Source organism: Erinaceus europaeus, chromosome 12, assembly GCF_950295315.1.
Source record: "Erinaceus europaeus chromosome 12, mEriEur2.1, whole genome shotgun sequence".
Lineage (NCBI taxonomy): Eukaryota > Metazoa > Chordata > Mammalia > Eulipotyphla > Erinaceidae > Erinaceus > Erinaceus europaeus.
Genome location: NC_080173.1, coordinates 15,293,361 through 15,309,201, shown reverse-complemented (window position 1 = coordinate 15,309,201; position 15,841 = coordinate 15,293,361). Strand labels below are relative to the sequence as shown.

Here is a 15,841-nt window from a genome sequence, read left to right as displayed (position 1 = left end):
GAGGCCCCAGAAATTCAATCCCCAGCACTGCCATAAGCCAGAGGTGAGCAGTGCTCTGGTCTCTCTTTCTCTCATTGAAATTTGATGAATAAATGAAGACCTTGCTCTGAAAAGTAAGCAGTGAATTCAGGTGCTTTTGCTTAACCTGTGACTTTTCCCCCAGCCGTGCTGATTAATGACAGTCACTCTTTATCAGCCTGTGGTAAGAGGTGAAGTTACGGAAACATACCATATATGGTTCCTGGTCCTTCTTGTATCAGACATGACCTAATCCTTTTAGATGTATTTCTCAGCTGCTTTCTGTCTCATGTCTGTATTTAGATGCCCCCTTCTCCAGTCATCCAGAGACTGTTGAATAAGAAAATGCGGAAATTGTGCTGAAGAAAGTGTGCTTTGTGATTATGCCTGCAGACCCTTCTCAGACAATGGCTGTGCTCCCCCACCCCCATATCAGCATCCCTGACTGAGCAGCTTCTATCCTGACTCTCCCTGATGCTGCCTTCTCTGTGCTCTGCCCCTCCCCCTTTGTTTAAGAAAAAAAAAATTTAATATTTATTTGCCCTTTTGTTGCCCTTGTTGTTTTTCAGTGTTGTAGTTATTATTGTTATTGATGTCATCATCATTGGATAGGAGAGAAATGGAGAGAGATGGGGAAGACAGGGAGAGAAAGATAAACACCTGCAGACCTGCTTCACCACCTGTGTAGCGACTCCCCTGCAGGTGGGGTGCCGGGGGCTTGATCTGGGATCCTTAAGCCGGTCCTTGTGCTTTGCGCCATGTGTGCTTAACCTGATGTGCTACCGCCCGACTCCCCCCCCCAAAAAAAATTCATATGTTATATATGGGAGAAGCCAGACCATTGCTCCAGTACATGTAGTGTTAGGGATCAAATGGGGAACCTCAGGCATGTAAGTCCAGTGCTTTGCCAGTTGTGCCATCCCCTCAACCAAGCTCTTTTTTTTTTTTTTTTTGCACAAGTAAAAACACTTGGGCAAAGTCTGACAAGAACTAGAGGGTGGGCCCCACTGTGCCGCATAAGCCTGAATTGTGTGACTCATGCATGGCCAGCTGTCTACGGGGTGGCCTGGAATAGTTGGTAATAGCTGGATACTCTTGAGCCCATCACAAACAGATTTTAAGTGCCATTCTTATAGAGAAGAAATTGCAAGCTTTAGCAAAATTAATTGGGGGTGGGGGATATTGGAGTTTCAAAGCAAGACAGTGTCGACAATGTTAGCAGTTTGGTTTGTGGTCTCCGTGTGCTAAACTCCCTCTAGGTGCACACACAGGACAGGGCAGGCTGGGTCACTCCCAGCCCAGGCGTCTCCTGGTGGTTGCACGCTTGTCTAAACCCAATGTTTGGCCCACCCTCTAGGCAGAGAAGAGTCAAATTGGTCTAACTACCTGTGATGTCACAAAGTGCAAAGGGCCCCCACAAAGCTTGCTCAGCGAGACTGGACAATCTAGCGAAACTCCATTCACAGGAAGTAGGCATCCCCTGCACTGTCCCTCCTGTCCCACTCTGGCAGGACTTTGGTCAGTGGTTTACCAGGTGACAGTCTGCTTTGCACTGGGAGGAAAGGCCGTAGATGAAGCTGTACTGGCCTATCATTCTGGTGGACCCGACTGCATGTGTTCTAAGGATCTGAGGCTCCATGTCTTACCCTTGGTCTTTCGTCAGTAGGTGGGGATTGGTGACCTGAGTTGACCCTTAAGAGCACAGAGTGTTAGTGGAGGAGCCTTGCCTTACCTTTCTCATGAGCCCGTCCAGCTTGGCACCTGGTTGGCATCTCTTCTTCCTCTCCTCTTGATGGAAGAAGAGAAAGACAAATATTAATAGAAACTGAACCAGAAGTGGACATTAGGAAGGTTCCTTAATATACTATCTTACAGCTAAATGCCCTTTAAAATGTGTATAGAGAGGTGGATTAGCAGGCAGAATGATTGCCTTCCATGATGAGGCCCCTGGGCTGGCTCATGTCTCTCCCTTTCCCTCCTTTCTTCTCCCCCACCTCAGTGCACTTGAACTATGGGGTATAACTAAAGAGTTCTCTAGGGCTGCTGTAACAAAGTACATGCTAGATGGCTTTTACTTTTTATTATGATTATTAGTATTTTTAGTTGTTGCCAGAGCTTCACTGATGTGGATATTTATTTTGAGGAAGAGACCTCAAAGCATTACAACTTCCTTCAATGCAATAGGGACCAGGCTCAAATCTAGGTCATGTGCATAGCAGAGCAAGTGCACTATCTAACCATGTCACACTGGGTAGCTTTTTAAAAACTGATTTCTTCTATGTTGGTCCTGGAGGTCACAAGCCATAAGTCAGAGCTGAGCTTCTTCAGAAGCTCCAGGGGGGAGATCTTCCACCACTTCTAGAACTTGGGAGTGGCAGGGTGGTGGGGGCTTAAGGCTTTTCTTCACTTGAGGCAGTCTCACTCCGGTCTCTGCCTCCTCTTCTGAGGATGCTAGTCAGTAGGTTAGGGCCATCCAAATACCCTTAACTTGATTGTATCTGCAAAGACCCTATTTTCTACTAAGATCATAAGTCACAGGTGCTAGGGGTTAGAACTTTAATTTACCTTTATAGGGTGGGGAGCAGAATTCAACCCCTAACAGCAGGAAAAGGAGTGGTTAATGAAATTTTCTCGTCTCCCCACAGATGCTAGGGAAACAGCATAATGGCTATACAAGACTTATGCCTGAGGCTCTGAGGTTCCAGGTTCAATCCCCAGCACCACTATAAGCCAGAGCTAAGCAGTGCTCTTGTCTTTCTATCTCTTTCATTAAAATAAAAATGTATACATAGAACATGTGTTACATAAACACTTGTTACAAATGGAATTCTATTAGTATACACTGCCTTAAAAAAAAGATTAATAATGGGGGGGTGGGCCCCAAAGCATCACTCTGGCACATGCAATTTGAGGGGTTGAGCTCGGCCTCCTGCTTGAGTCCAATGCTTTACTCACTGTGCCACCTCCTGGGTTGAAGTATATACTGTTCTTTTCTAATCATTTCACTAATTACAGTTGAACATCCTGTAGACAGACCTCTGACACACCTGGGAGTGGCAAGAACAGTGGAACATTTCTTAAATAATGCTTCACATAAACAAAAAAACCGATCTAGCAGAACAGGGAGGTGGTGAAGTAGATAAAGCATTTGACTCTCAACCAGGAGGCTCTAACTCCAACCCCTGGTATTTTATGTGCCAGAGTGATGCTATGGTTCTTTCTCCCTCCCCCTCTTTCTCACTAATAAACAAATCTTCAAGAGAAAGAAAGAAGACAGTATGGAGCTGGAGAGTCTTATATCCCAGCTTAGCCTTAATATGAATCTGAAGAAAAAAAGAAAAGTTTAATAAAGCAGCACGTGTGTGTGTGTGTGTGTGTGTGTGTGTGTGTGTGTGTGCGCGCGCGCGCACGCGCGCATCATAACTGCTTTTTAAAAATAAGTGCAAGGTAGTACTGGGGATTATACGACTAGGTTGTGCAGCTCATTGTGCTGTATGTTCTTGGGAAGGAAAGGAACTGCAAGGATATCAGCAATGAAAGGAGTGGGATTGCAGGCAGCAGTCTGGAGTTCTGTCCTGCCTTCCTTTAGTGACTGGTGTGAAAGTCCCAGGAGTCTGAGAATCAGGGCACATAAGCTATGGGAGAAGGAACATGTGGGCTCTGGGGTTTTACTTTTTTTTTTTTAATTTATATTTATTTTTTCCCTTTTGTTGCCCTTGTTTTTTATTGTTGTAGTTCTTGCTGTTACTGATGTCGTAGTTGTTGGATAGGACAGAGAGAAATGGAGAGAGGAGGGGGAAGACAGAGAGGGAGAGAGAAAGACACTTGCAGACCTGCTTCACCGCTTGTGAAACGACTCCCCTGCAGGTGGGGGGGCGGGGGGCTCGAACTGGGATCCTTAGACTGGTCCTTGCTCTTTGCGCCACATGCGCTTAACCCGCTGCGCTACTGCTCCACTGCTGGGGTTTTCCACTCTTTGTCACAAAGAAAAAAGACCTCCAAAGGCTAGAAAATAGATCACTTGAATAGTGCACTGCTTTGCCACGTGCAACACCCAGCTTCAAGCCTGGACCCACCGAAGGAAGCTTGGTGTGAGTGGTTCCTTTGATTCATCTGTCGAAAAGGAAAAAAAAAAACCTCCAAATCCGCCCCCTGTGTGTCATCCTCACTGCTTTTTTTTTTTAATAGTATCTTTTTCCCTTTTGTTGCCCTTGCTCTTTTTTCATTGTTGTTGTAATTATTGTTGTTATTGATGTTGTTGTTGTATAGGACAGAGAGAAATGTAGAGAGGAGGGAAGACACCTACAGACCTGCTTCACCGCCTGTGAAGCGACCCCCCTGTATACAGGTGAGGATGGAGCTGAGGGCTCAGATCCAGGATTCTTTTGCTGGTCCTTGCGCTTTACGCCACGTGTGCTTATCCACTGCGCTACCGCCCGACTCCCGCCCTCACTGCTTTTTAAGCAGCAGCAGATTTGAAAGGGTCAAGCAGGTTGGTGGTGGAGTGTGGAAGATGGCCTGAGAGGGTTTACGTAGCCTGTGCTGCCTCCACCACAGCTTTAACCTGGCTCCAGACCTTGTCTGAAAGTTCATGGGGAAGGATGTTCTTGACCTGTCTTTCCAAATCATGGGTTGAACCCTTGGCTGATGAACTCAAGCAGACCCCACCTATTATGGAATACATAACCTCCAGCAGCAAAGCTACGGCCCACACTCAAGGAAGGGTGCCTTAGTTTGCCAGTGGTTAGTTTAGGCAGGTAAACGAGACTCAGTAATAATCTAGAAAATGTGCAGATTCAAGAGGCGCACGAAGCAGGGTCACACAGAACCTACTATGCAGAGAAATGAACCACCTCCCTAGCCAACTTGATCCAGGTACATTCAGAGGACAAATGAAAGGAAGTTTAATGGCAGCGAATTCAACACATTTTTCGTGCTAATGTCAATTTGCATAAACAAATTCACAGAGGCCTGGCAGTGGCACACTGGGCTAAGCACACAGGTTACAATGCACAAGGATCCTGATTCAAGCCCCAGATCCTCATCTGCAGGACGGAAGCTTCCTGAGTGATAAAGCAGGGCTGCAGGCTGGTGTCTCTCTCTCCCTCCCCTCTTAATTTTTATCTACATCTAAAATAAAAATAATACATAAAAAGAAAATAAGAAATTTAGATGTCTTGTGTATTTGGGGCAGGGTCGGGCAAGAGGGGGCTGAGCCGACTTAGGAGACTGAAGTCTGTGAGGTGTGAGGACCACCCTGCCCTTCACTAGCCGGACTTGACCTTGAGCTAGTGTGGGTGGCGGAACTGCGGGCCGCCAGCGCTTTGCTCACTTGCGAAACCCGAAACCCACGGAGGCGGCCGGGGTGGGGCCTGGGGCAGGGGGGTGAATCTGTGGGCGGGGCCTGGCGCTCAGGGGCGAATTGAAAAATTGGGCCACGGGAGAGCACGCTTGCGCAAACGCAGTAAGGCGACCACGTGCTGGGAGGGCACGAGCGGAACGGGGGTGGGCCTTAGACTGGGGTGGGGGGTTTCATTGGGCGCGCAGGCGCGTGTCTAGAGCAGGCCGCGTGCCGCGGGAGCGCGCGGGCGTGTGGGTGGGGCTTGCCGAGGAGGCGGGGCTTTGGCGGGCGCAGGCGCGGCGGGAGGTGCCGCGTGCCGGGGAGCGCGCGCCGGCGGCGGGCGGGGCGCCCCGCGAGAGAGTGGGGGCCGGCGGCGGGCGCGGGCCGGGGGCGGGGCTCGGGCTCGGGCTCGGGGCTCCGGGCCGGGCGGTAGCGAGCGGGGCCGGGCGCTAAAGGTCTCCAGTAGCGAGCGGCCAGCCCGGCGCGGAGCGGGCGCCGGCACCATGGAGGAGGACGACAGCTACGGTCAGTGCGGCCGCAGCCCGGCCGGGCGGGAATCACACCCTGCCTGCCTCCCTCTGGGCCGCGGTGCCCGGGACGCCGCGAGACCGAGCTGGCCAGGCCGGGGGCTGCGGGTGACCGGGGTCTCCAGGCCCGGCGTCCCAGGGGCGTGGGTCTCGGGGGCGGGTTCGCCGGGCCCGGGGTGGCGGCGCGGGCTTCTCCGGCTGGGGGGGTGCGTCTGCGGGGCCGGCGATCCCCGCCGTGGCCAGCGACAGCCCGGCTTCCCGGCTCGGTTTGCCTGCTCCACCGGGAGTCCCGGCTCTCTCTGCTGGTTCCAAGTTGTGGAACCCAGCCGGTGTCTTTGTTCAGAATGGAAAATGAGACAGTCAGGGGACCCCGAGTGGACAGGCTCCCACCGGGGAGGCGTCTGTCCTTGCGCCCGGGGTGGTCCGGCGAGCGGCGCTGACCGCGGGGACTCGGAGTCGCAGCCGGCGGGTCCAGCAACGAACCCCAACTTCTCCGGTCGTCCCCCTCCTCCTCCGCCGCCACCCGAACGCAGGCAGGGGAGTCAAACCGTGCATGACAGACAGCGTCCAACTTGACAAAAACTGGCAGTTTCCATGTCTCCCCCCTATTGCTCACTGGGTCCGAAAATCGTTGTCCTTTAGCAAGGATTCTACTACCACCACCACCATCACCCCACCACCATCACCGCCATCAAGAGCTTGAAATCGCAGGCTTTGCAGGCGGGGATTGGAAACGCTTCAGTTAACTTATTAACATTTTGTTCAGGAGAAATAAAAAAAACCAGAGAGTTTGCCACTGATCAAAAGGTGTTCTTGTTCTAGACACCTAGAACAGGAGACAACAGAGAAAGAGGTGACAAAGCTTTTGTGGTTGGGTCGACTGAGTCCTTTGCAAGTACAGCAGAACTGAAAAATGCTTGTCTGGCGAAATGGCCCCAAATCTTGGTTTAAGGACTAACGACTTCTTGAGAGAGAAAGAGAGCAAACTCTGATGTGAGATATGTGTACAGCTAACAAGCAAAGGGGTTTCTGTATGTTGACTTTGAAGTCCTTGAGCAGCATGCTGGTGAAGAGGTGAAGTTAGGATCCACAGTCTGACCAGGTGTGTTAGGGAAGAGTGCCCTCAGATGGCCCCAGCTTGGTGATCTTGCGTGTAAAATCAATGTGCTTTTCTTTTCTAATGGGAAAAAAAAAAAAAGTCTGCTGGCTGGTCCCAGAGGATTTTCTTTGGCCTCTCCAGACTTCCCTTGAGAAGCTTCTCACTTGGCCAGCTGTGATTTTTCTCTGCTTTCTCTTGCCATTTAACCTCCGAGTTCCCAGCCTTTTGCAGTACTTTCCCCCCCCCCCCCTTCTTTCTCCTAAGGTTTTGACCCGCCTCCCCACTGAGACAGGAAGCTGTTGATCTGGTTGCTTTTAATACAGTGGCCCCTTTGCCACCAGTCATGACATGAATTTGAACTTGGAAAGGGTAAATGGAAGTAGGGTGTATTCATTTCCTATTGCTATACCAGATAAGCACAAAGTTGGTGGTTCAAAGGTACATAGATTTATTATTTTACAGTTCTGTTAATCAGGAGTCCCAAGTCAGTCTCACTAGGCTAAAACCAAGGTGTTTGCAGGGCTGGGTTCCGCTCTGGAGGGACTAGGGGGGGAAATCCGTTTCCTTGGCTGTTGCAATTGCTAGAGGCCTTCTGCCTTCTTGATAGAAGGTCTAGCTTCAGAGTCAGCAGGGCGTAGCTGCTCATTTCTCTCTGATCCTTGCCTTTTATTAGGATCTTTGTGATCCTTTTCTATATCATCTCCCAATAATACAGCATAAGGGTTATCAGTCTTCATTCTGTGGTAACATATTCACAGGTCTAAGGATTAGGAAAGATGTGGGCATCTTTGAGGATTATTATTCTGTTAACCACAAATACACTGAGAAAGAAGTTTCTTCTTTTTGTAAATTGCTTTTTAAGATTAATGAGTGGAGGAGATAGCATAATGATTATGCAAAAGATTTTCATACATGAGACACTCAAGTCCCAGGTTCAGTGTCCTACATCATCCTAAACCAGGGCTGAGTTGTGCTCTGGTAAAAAAAAATAAACAAACAAATAATAATCATAATAAAATGTTCTTGCCTCACTTTTTATCTCAAAGATTAATGAGAGAATCAGCATCCTCTGGCATATGCTCCGCCAGGGACCAAACTCAGGACCTCATACTTGAGAGTCTAGTACCATGTCTATCCACTGCACCTCCTCCCAGGCTGCTGCTGCTTAATGCACTTAATTTTTTTTTTTTCTTTTTAATTTGGACGAGCCAGAAAATTTAAATGAAAGAAGATTCCTCACCTCTAGATAGATAGGCTCACCATCACAAAGACACCCAGTGGTCTCAGATGATCATAAGAAGAGTGAGATTGGGGGTTTGGCCTCCAGGAGCAGTGGATTCATGGTGCAGGCACTGAGCCCCAGTAGTAACCCTGGAGGCAAAAAAAAAAAAAAAAAGAGTGAGATTATGGTCCGGGAGGTGGCACAGTGGATAAAGCATTGGACTCTCAAGCATGAGGTCCTGAGTTCAATCCCCAGCAGCACATGTACCAGAGTGATGTCTGGTTCTTTCTCTCTCTTCCTTTCTCATTAATAAAATATTAAAAAAAAAATAAGAGTGAGATTTCCAGTTCTTTTGGATTGGCCAAATTCTCCAGCTCTGTAGTTGTCTGCATAGGTCTTACAGAGAGTTTCCCTTGAGAGATAGCCCAAAAGTCAGGTTTCACTTTAAAAGGAAATGTAGCATGCTGAGACCTAACAAAACATATAAGATGCCGTGTGCTGAAGTTCCCTCAGTACCTTCTTTGTTTCCTGCCCTAGCCCAGGCTGTCTCCACTGTTTTTTTTAGTTTTCTTTTTTTTTTTAACTTTATTTATTTATTCCCTTTTGTTGCCCTTGTTGTTTTATTGTTGTAGTTATTATTGATGTCGTTGTTGTTGGATAGGACAGAGAGAATGGAGAGGAGACGGGGAGAGAAAGATAGATACCTGCAGACCTGCTTCACCGCTTGTGAAGCGACCCCCCTACAGGTGGGGAGCCGGGGGCTCGAACTGGAATCCTTACTCCAGTCCTTGTGCTTGTACCACGTGCACTTAATCCGCTGTGCTACTGCCCGACTCCCACCTCCATTGTTTTTAACCATGAATCTTTGGGGAAATGGGCTGTGGTTTCCTAGGTCCCACTTTGGTATAGAGAACTTGGGGTGCATCAGTCATTTCTTTTTTTAAAAAACTTTTTTTTTAATTTAATTTATTTGTTTTCCCTTTTGTTGCCCTTGTTGTTCTTATTGTTGCTGTTGTTATTGATATTGTTGTTGGATAGGACAGAGAGAAATGGAGAGAGGAGGGGAAGACAGAGAGGGGGAGAGAAAGATAGACACCTGCAGACCTGCTTAACTGCCTGTGAAGCGACTCCCTGCAGGTGGGGGGCTGGGGGCTGGAACTGGGATCCCTACTCTGGTCCTTGCGCTTTGCGCCACGTGTGCTTAACCCGCTGCACTACCGCCTGACTCCCGCATCAGTCATTTCTAATATACTGAAGAAAGACAATGAGTCTCAAGAGTTTCCCCGTTCAGTGAAAGAGAAATTCAAGAGGCCTTCCTTGGTGGCTTCCTCTTTGGAGTTCTGTGTGGATCCGTCCCTGCTTCTCCAAGGTGGAAGCCCTTCCTACAGTAATAGGGCCTGCTCCCTTGGACATTTTACTGTGGCCTAGAGACTCTCCAGTGTGACAGCTGTGAATGCTTGTGGGGTGAGTCGGAGGGCGGCAGTAGAAATCATTTCTAAACCTGCCTTTCTTCCTCTCTTCTTCTTTTTCTCCCATAGCACACTGCCAGGAATCAAACTCAGGACCTCATGCTTGAGAGTCCACTGCTTTCTCCACTCTGCTGCCTCGCAGACTATGACTGAGGGTTGAGCTTTTCATTTTCTTTTTCTTTCTTTTGTTTTCTTTTCTTTTCTTTTCTTTCTTTCTTTTTTTTTTTTTTTTTTTTTTTTGCCTCCAGGGTTATTGCTAGGGCTTGGTGCCAGCACTAGGAATCCACTGCTCCTGGAGGCTATTTTTCCCATTTCGTTGCCTTGTTGTTGACGTTGTGGTTGTTGTTGTTATTAGCTGTTATTGTTGGATAGGACAGAGAAAAATGGAGAGAGGAGGGGAAGACAGAGGGGGAGAGAAAGATAGACACCTGCAGACCTGCTGCACCGCTTGTGAAGCAACCCCCCTGCAGGTGGAGAGGCAGGGGCTCGAACCGGGATCCTTGCGCAGGTCCTTGCGCTTTGTGCCACCTGCGCTTAACCCGCTGCACTACTGCTCAGCCCCAGAGCTTTTCATTTTCTTGTGACCGTCCATGCACTGGAAGACTCAGCCTTCAACACTAGCTGGTGGTGATGGGCCACACTTCTTTGAACGAGAGAGGAAGATGAAGTATGGGCATTGGTTTGTGGAGCGTTGCAGGGTGCTGAGGGGGCACCCAGTGTGTGCAGATGAGGCTGGCTTGTTCATCTTCGTGCTCCAGAAGAGGTATGGTGTCTGTTCTTCAGTAGAAGCAGCCTAGCAACTGGTGAGGTTATAATAGGTGGGACCAGGTCCCATGTGGCAAAAGTTAGCGTTCAGTGAGCTCAAGTTTTTGTCTTTTGACTCTCCTTCCCTAATGGAAGCAAGAACACTTTTCTGTACAGGTTTGACCCGATGCCAAAGCAGATTTCCTTGTTTTTTTATATGAAACTGATGCCTTTCATTGTTCTGCAATTTAATGAATGCTTAATGATTTGCCTTTACTCCGAGCCTTTCTAAGACAATCTGGAACATAAGGTTACATAACTATACATTTTGTGGTCTCTAAGGTAGCTTTCCAGGGGTGACATTAGATGTGTCACCGGGTATATATATATTCTTAGAATTCTTGATGCATGGTGCCAATTTGTTTTCGAAAAGGCCTGTTCCAGTGTACCATGATCTTAGCAGAGGCATGTTCACAATCACTGCAAATGTGTACTGAGGATGAGCCTTTGGAAACTCTTCAAAAAATGTCATGGCTGGGGGTCAGGCAGTAGCACAGCAGGTTAAGCACACATGGTACAAAGCAAGGATTGGCCTTAGAATCCCAGTTTGAGCCCCTGGCTCCCCACCTGTGGCAGGGGCTGGGGGGGTGTCACTTCATAAGTGGTGAAGCAGGTCTGCAGGTATCTTTCTCTCCCCCTCTCTGTCTTTCCCCTCTCTCTTGATTTTTCTCTGTCCTATCCAACAACAACAGCAGCAATAACAACAGCAACAAGGGCAAAAAAAAAAAAAAAAGGAAAAAATGGCTTCCAGGAGCAGTGGGTTCGTAGTGCAGGCACCGAGCCCCAGCGATAACCCTGGAGGCAGGGAAAAAAATGTCATGGCTACAAATAGGACCCCATTAAGCCTGTTGACTCCTAGCTAGGTTAAAATATTTCTGTGGGGGGGGGGGAGTGTTAGGTGGTAGTGCAGCAGGTTAAGCACACACGGGGCAAAACTCGAGGACTGGCGTAATGATCCCGGTTCGAGCCCCCAGCTCCCCACCTGCAGGGGAAGTGGCTTTGCAGGCGGTGCAGCAGGTCTGCAGGTGTCTATCTTTCTCTCCCCCCTCTGTCTTCCCCTCCTCTCTCCATTTCTGTCTGTCCTATCTGGCAACAATGACATCATTAACAACAACAATAACCACGACAATGATAAAAACAAGGGCAACAAAAAAGGAAAGTAAATAAATAAAATATTTTAAAATTTTTTCTGTGTATATTTGAGTATTTTGATCTGGGAATTCCTGTGGGGCGGTGGTTTCTCTATTTACTTATGGCCTTTCCATTAACAGACTTATGCTTTTCTTGCTCTGGTATTTTAAGCATGAAGAAGGTATAGATTCATTCTGAATGAGGTCAGTTTGTAGTATTGTTTTACACTCTAAATTTGTACATGATTATTTGAATAAAATAAGAAAAAAACTAAATAATGAAATCGAGTCTTTTTTTAAAAAATATTTTATTTATTTATTAATGAGAAAGATAGGAAGAGAGAAAGAACCAGGCATCACTCTGGTACATGTGCTGCTGGGGATTGAACTTGGGACCTCGTGCTTGAGAGTCCAGTGCTTTACCCACTGTGCCACCTCCCAGACCACAATCAGGTCTATTATTATTTTTTTTTTTGTCACCAGAGTTAGCACTGGAGCTTGGTGCCTGCATAACTGCACCGCTTCTGGAGGATGGAGATTTGTAATAATGTATATGTGTGTGTATATCCACATATGTATGTTTACATACGTGTACATATTTATATGTTTAATTTAGACAGTGAGTGAAAGACTCGGGGTGGGGCAGAAGGAGAGAGACAGAGGAGGAACACGGGCAGCACGACTCCACCCCTGCTGGTGCTCTCGTGTGGTGGCCTGGGGCTCAGACCCAAAGCCTTGCGTGTGGTAGCATGTACCCTCTGCCACCTGGCAGCCCCTGGTCTAGGTTCTTTAAACATTCCCTCAGCAGGACCCAGCCCCTATGTCCTCAGCCTTTGCTGCAGGCACAGCACCAGCCCCACCAGCTGCAGGTCCTCCTTCTGGTCTCTGACGCCTTCTCACTCTCCCTCCTCCCACTCCTCACCCCAGGAACCCGAGGTGCCCAAGGAACACGCCCTCTGCAGCACCCAGAAGCTGACCCCATCTGGGCATCTGGGGTGAGGTTTACTCAGGAGAGCCCCTACTTCTAGCAGGAAACCTTGCCCAGGCTTCCAGGCATTGAGACAGCCAGGGGCTTCTTAGCAGATTTGGCCAATTGCTGTAGTTCCATATTTACTTTCACCTAGTTTTTCTTTTTAAAGATTGAAGGTTTCTCAACCCATATATTGTCTTGTGGCCAAATACAAAATGCTTGCTTTAGAGGAAGAATCATGAGTTTAACACCACTTGCAGGCTGGGAAGATAACTTAATGGTTCTGCAAAAGGCTTTCATGCCTGAGGCTCTGAGGTCTCAAGTTCAATCCCTAGCACAACCATAAGCTAGTGCTGAGTAGTGTTCTGTATCTTTCTCTCCTTTCTACTGGTATCTCTCTCACTTGGTAATGTGTCCAGTCATCTGGTTGCACCCCCCCCCTCCCCATAGCTTGCTTGGAGAGTGTGCTGCTTTGCCTTGTGCACAACCCGGGTTTCAGCCCAGTGCCCACCACATTGAAGGAAGCTTCAGTTTTGTGGTCTCTCTCTCTCTCTCTGTCGATCTCTTTGTATCTCTCACTGCCTTCTGACTCTGCCTTAAAAACAAAAAAAGACAGCACTTGCTGGCTGGGATCATCGTGATAAAGGTAGCTTCTTAGGGCTCATACCAGCTCCTCTCTAAATGTTTATTAGAAACAGCCTCATCAAGTAGGCTCTTCATACGTATTTCACATGCTCAGAATGAGTGAGTCGTGAGATGATGAGAACAAGAAGAGTGCCTGCTTGACTCGGGTGAGGGCGAACCTTGAGGAAACCATGGGGCAGGTGGTTGTGCTGTTAGGCAGGGAGCAGGGGTTGGGGGCCAGAGTACTGAGTCTGCTCACTGGGCGGCCTCTCGTGCTCTCTTTCCTGCTGTCCTCCGGGATGCAGCAGGTCAGGGCTCCTGTGGAGAGTGCTTTGTCCAGGCCTGTCCATCTGCCCCATTGCCACACTGCTTCTTGGTTGTCTCTAATTATTGTTGCTTGGTTTCAGTTGCAATACTAGAGGCATGGAGGAGGTGGAAAATTATTTAGAAATGTTCAAGAAGTGAATCCCACATCCTCTGAAACTGCTGGTGATGTCGTTTTGCTTCTCTCTTTGTACTGACAAAAAAAAAAAAAAAAGAAGAAGAAGAAGCAATATAGGTTTTGTTGATAAAGTAGGGGATTTTTGCTACTTTTTCACTGTCCAAGATGGTATGAATTCATCTTTCTGTTTCAGTGGGAGCATGATGGTTTTTTCGGTGTTTTCTGTGATGTCTGACCCCTTCAGCAAGAGTCAGGATACTGTCCTCATTCCTGTCTTTTCATATTTTCCTATTTCTGAAGCATGCCTTTACCTGGCACTGTTTCAATCTATATTGCTTTTTCTTTTTTCCTTTTTTCCTTTTTTGCCCCCAGTGTTATCACTGTGGCTGGATGCCAGCATGGACTCCACAGCTCCCAGCGGCAACCTTTTTTTCCCCCTCTTTCTTTTGATAGAGGGTGAAAGAGAAGAAAAAATCAGAAGAGAAAACACAAGTAGAACCTGAACTGGAATTGGTGTATTGTATCAAAGTAAGAGACTCTGGGGTGGGTGGGGAGAGAATACAGGTCCAAGAAGGATGACAGAGGTCCTAGTGGGGGTTGTACTGTTATATGGGAAACTGGGGAATGTTATGCATGTACAAACTATTGTATTTACTGTTGAATGTAAAACATTAATTCCCCAATAAAGAAATTTAAAAAGAGAGAGAGAGAGAGAAGAAAGAGAGACAGAGAAGGAAAGACACCTGAAACATTGTTCCACTGCTTGTGAAGCTTCCCCTTTCCCTGCAGGGGAGTTTCCATGTGGGGACTAGGGGCTCCAACCCAGGTACACTCTGGCAGGCAAGCCAACACCTGGCCAACACCCAGCTTCCTAAATTGTAATTTTCTTTTCTTTTCTTTTCTTTTCTTTTCTTTTCTTTTTGCCTCCAGGGTTATCATTGGGGCTCGGTGCCTGCACCAGGAATCCACTGCTCCTGGAGGCCTTTTCCCCCCCTTTTGTTGCCCTTGTTGTTTTATTGTTGTGGTGGTTATTATTGTTGTTGTTATTACTGTCATTGTTGTTGGATAGGACAGAGAGAAATGGAGAGAGGAGGGGAAGACAGAGAAGGGGAGAGAAATACAGACATCTGCAGACCTGCTTCACCACTTGTGAAGTGACCCCCCTGCAGGTGGGGATCCGGGGGCTTGAACCAGGATCTTTAAGCTGGTCCTCGTGCTTTGCACCATGTGCGCTTAAACTGCTGCACTACCACCGGCCCCCCTATATTGTAATTCTTAATATTGGTTGTGAACAGTAGAACTGGTATAATGCTATTCCAAATCAGGCCTGTGTGGTGGCACTATCTCAGCTTGGTGTCTATAGGCAGTCTGTCAGGGCCACAAGCACTAGTGACTCCTGTACCATGCAGGCTGACTGTGCAGCCTCTGTAAGCCCACAGAGCAGAGACCATTGAGGAAGCAAATTGTGAAGAGGCGGTACTGTCAGTGTGCATGTGAAAAACATGGGTAAGCATGGGAGAACATTTTTGCCTGGAGTAAGGATGGGAGCCTATTTGGCAGCAAAGTTGAAAAGAACTAACCTTTGAGCTGAATTTTGAAAGATGAGTTGGTGGTTAAGTAGGCGAATGTGGCACATAACGTTTGAGAGAAAGAGAATGAGCCAGTGCAAGAGAACATAGAGTAAGTGGCCCCTGGGGGAGCCGCAAGTGTTTCTGTGTGTCTGCCAGGGGATCCTGAGGTAGAGGAGCAGGTCAGACAGGCAACCAGGAGGGATCCAAGTTGTAGAGGGAGGGCTTCTGGGCATTTCAACAGGGATCTCATTCTCAGTCATGAGACACCATAGTATACGGCCGGGGGAACAGGGATATCATTCAGGAACCTTTGTTCCTACCAGGTAGATGATGAGGGCTAAGGCCCTAGGGGTAGGAGAAAGCGGGGAAAGTAGTTGTAGAACCAGTTTAGGACCTAAAATCCATGCATTTGTTCCCAGGACTTGGGAAGATAGAGGAGCAGGCTCTCATTGGAATCCAGCTTCCAGTTCATCAGAATCCAGTTCCAGGGTGCTTGGAGAATTTCTAGACTGGGAGTGTCAGTTTGCACAGGGGACTCAACTGAAGACATGTGGAGTGTGGTTTGGGGTGACCTACAGATAGTCTATTTTGAGAGGGCATAACATGACTAGAAAAGTTTTTATA

General features: G+C 47.9%; 1 protein-coding gene across 1 annotated transcript in view; it reads left to right on the top strand.

Moving 5' to 3' along the window:
- Positions 1–5,669: 5,669 nt before the first annotated feature.
- The window catches only part of CYTH1 (cytohesin 1), an 88,859-nt gene continuing 78,687 nt past the window's right edge, over positions 5,670–15,841 (top strand). The window contains exon 1 of the mRNA XM_060202852.1: positions 5,670–5,884. Coding sequence (XP_060058835.1) covers positions 5,863–5,884 — 22 coding nt within the window. The 5' untranslated portion in view covers positions 5,670–5,862. The remainder of the gene's footprint in view (positions 5,885–15,841) is intronic.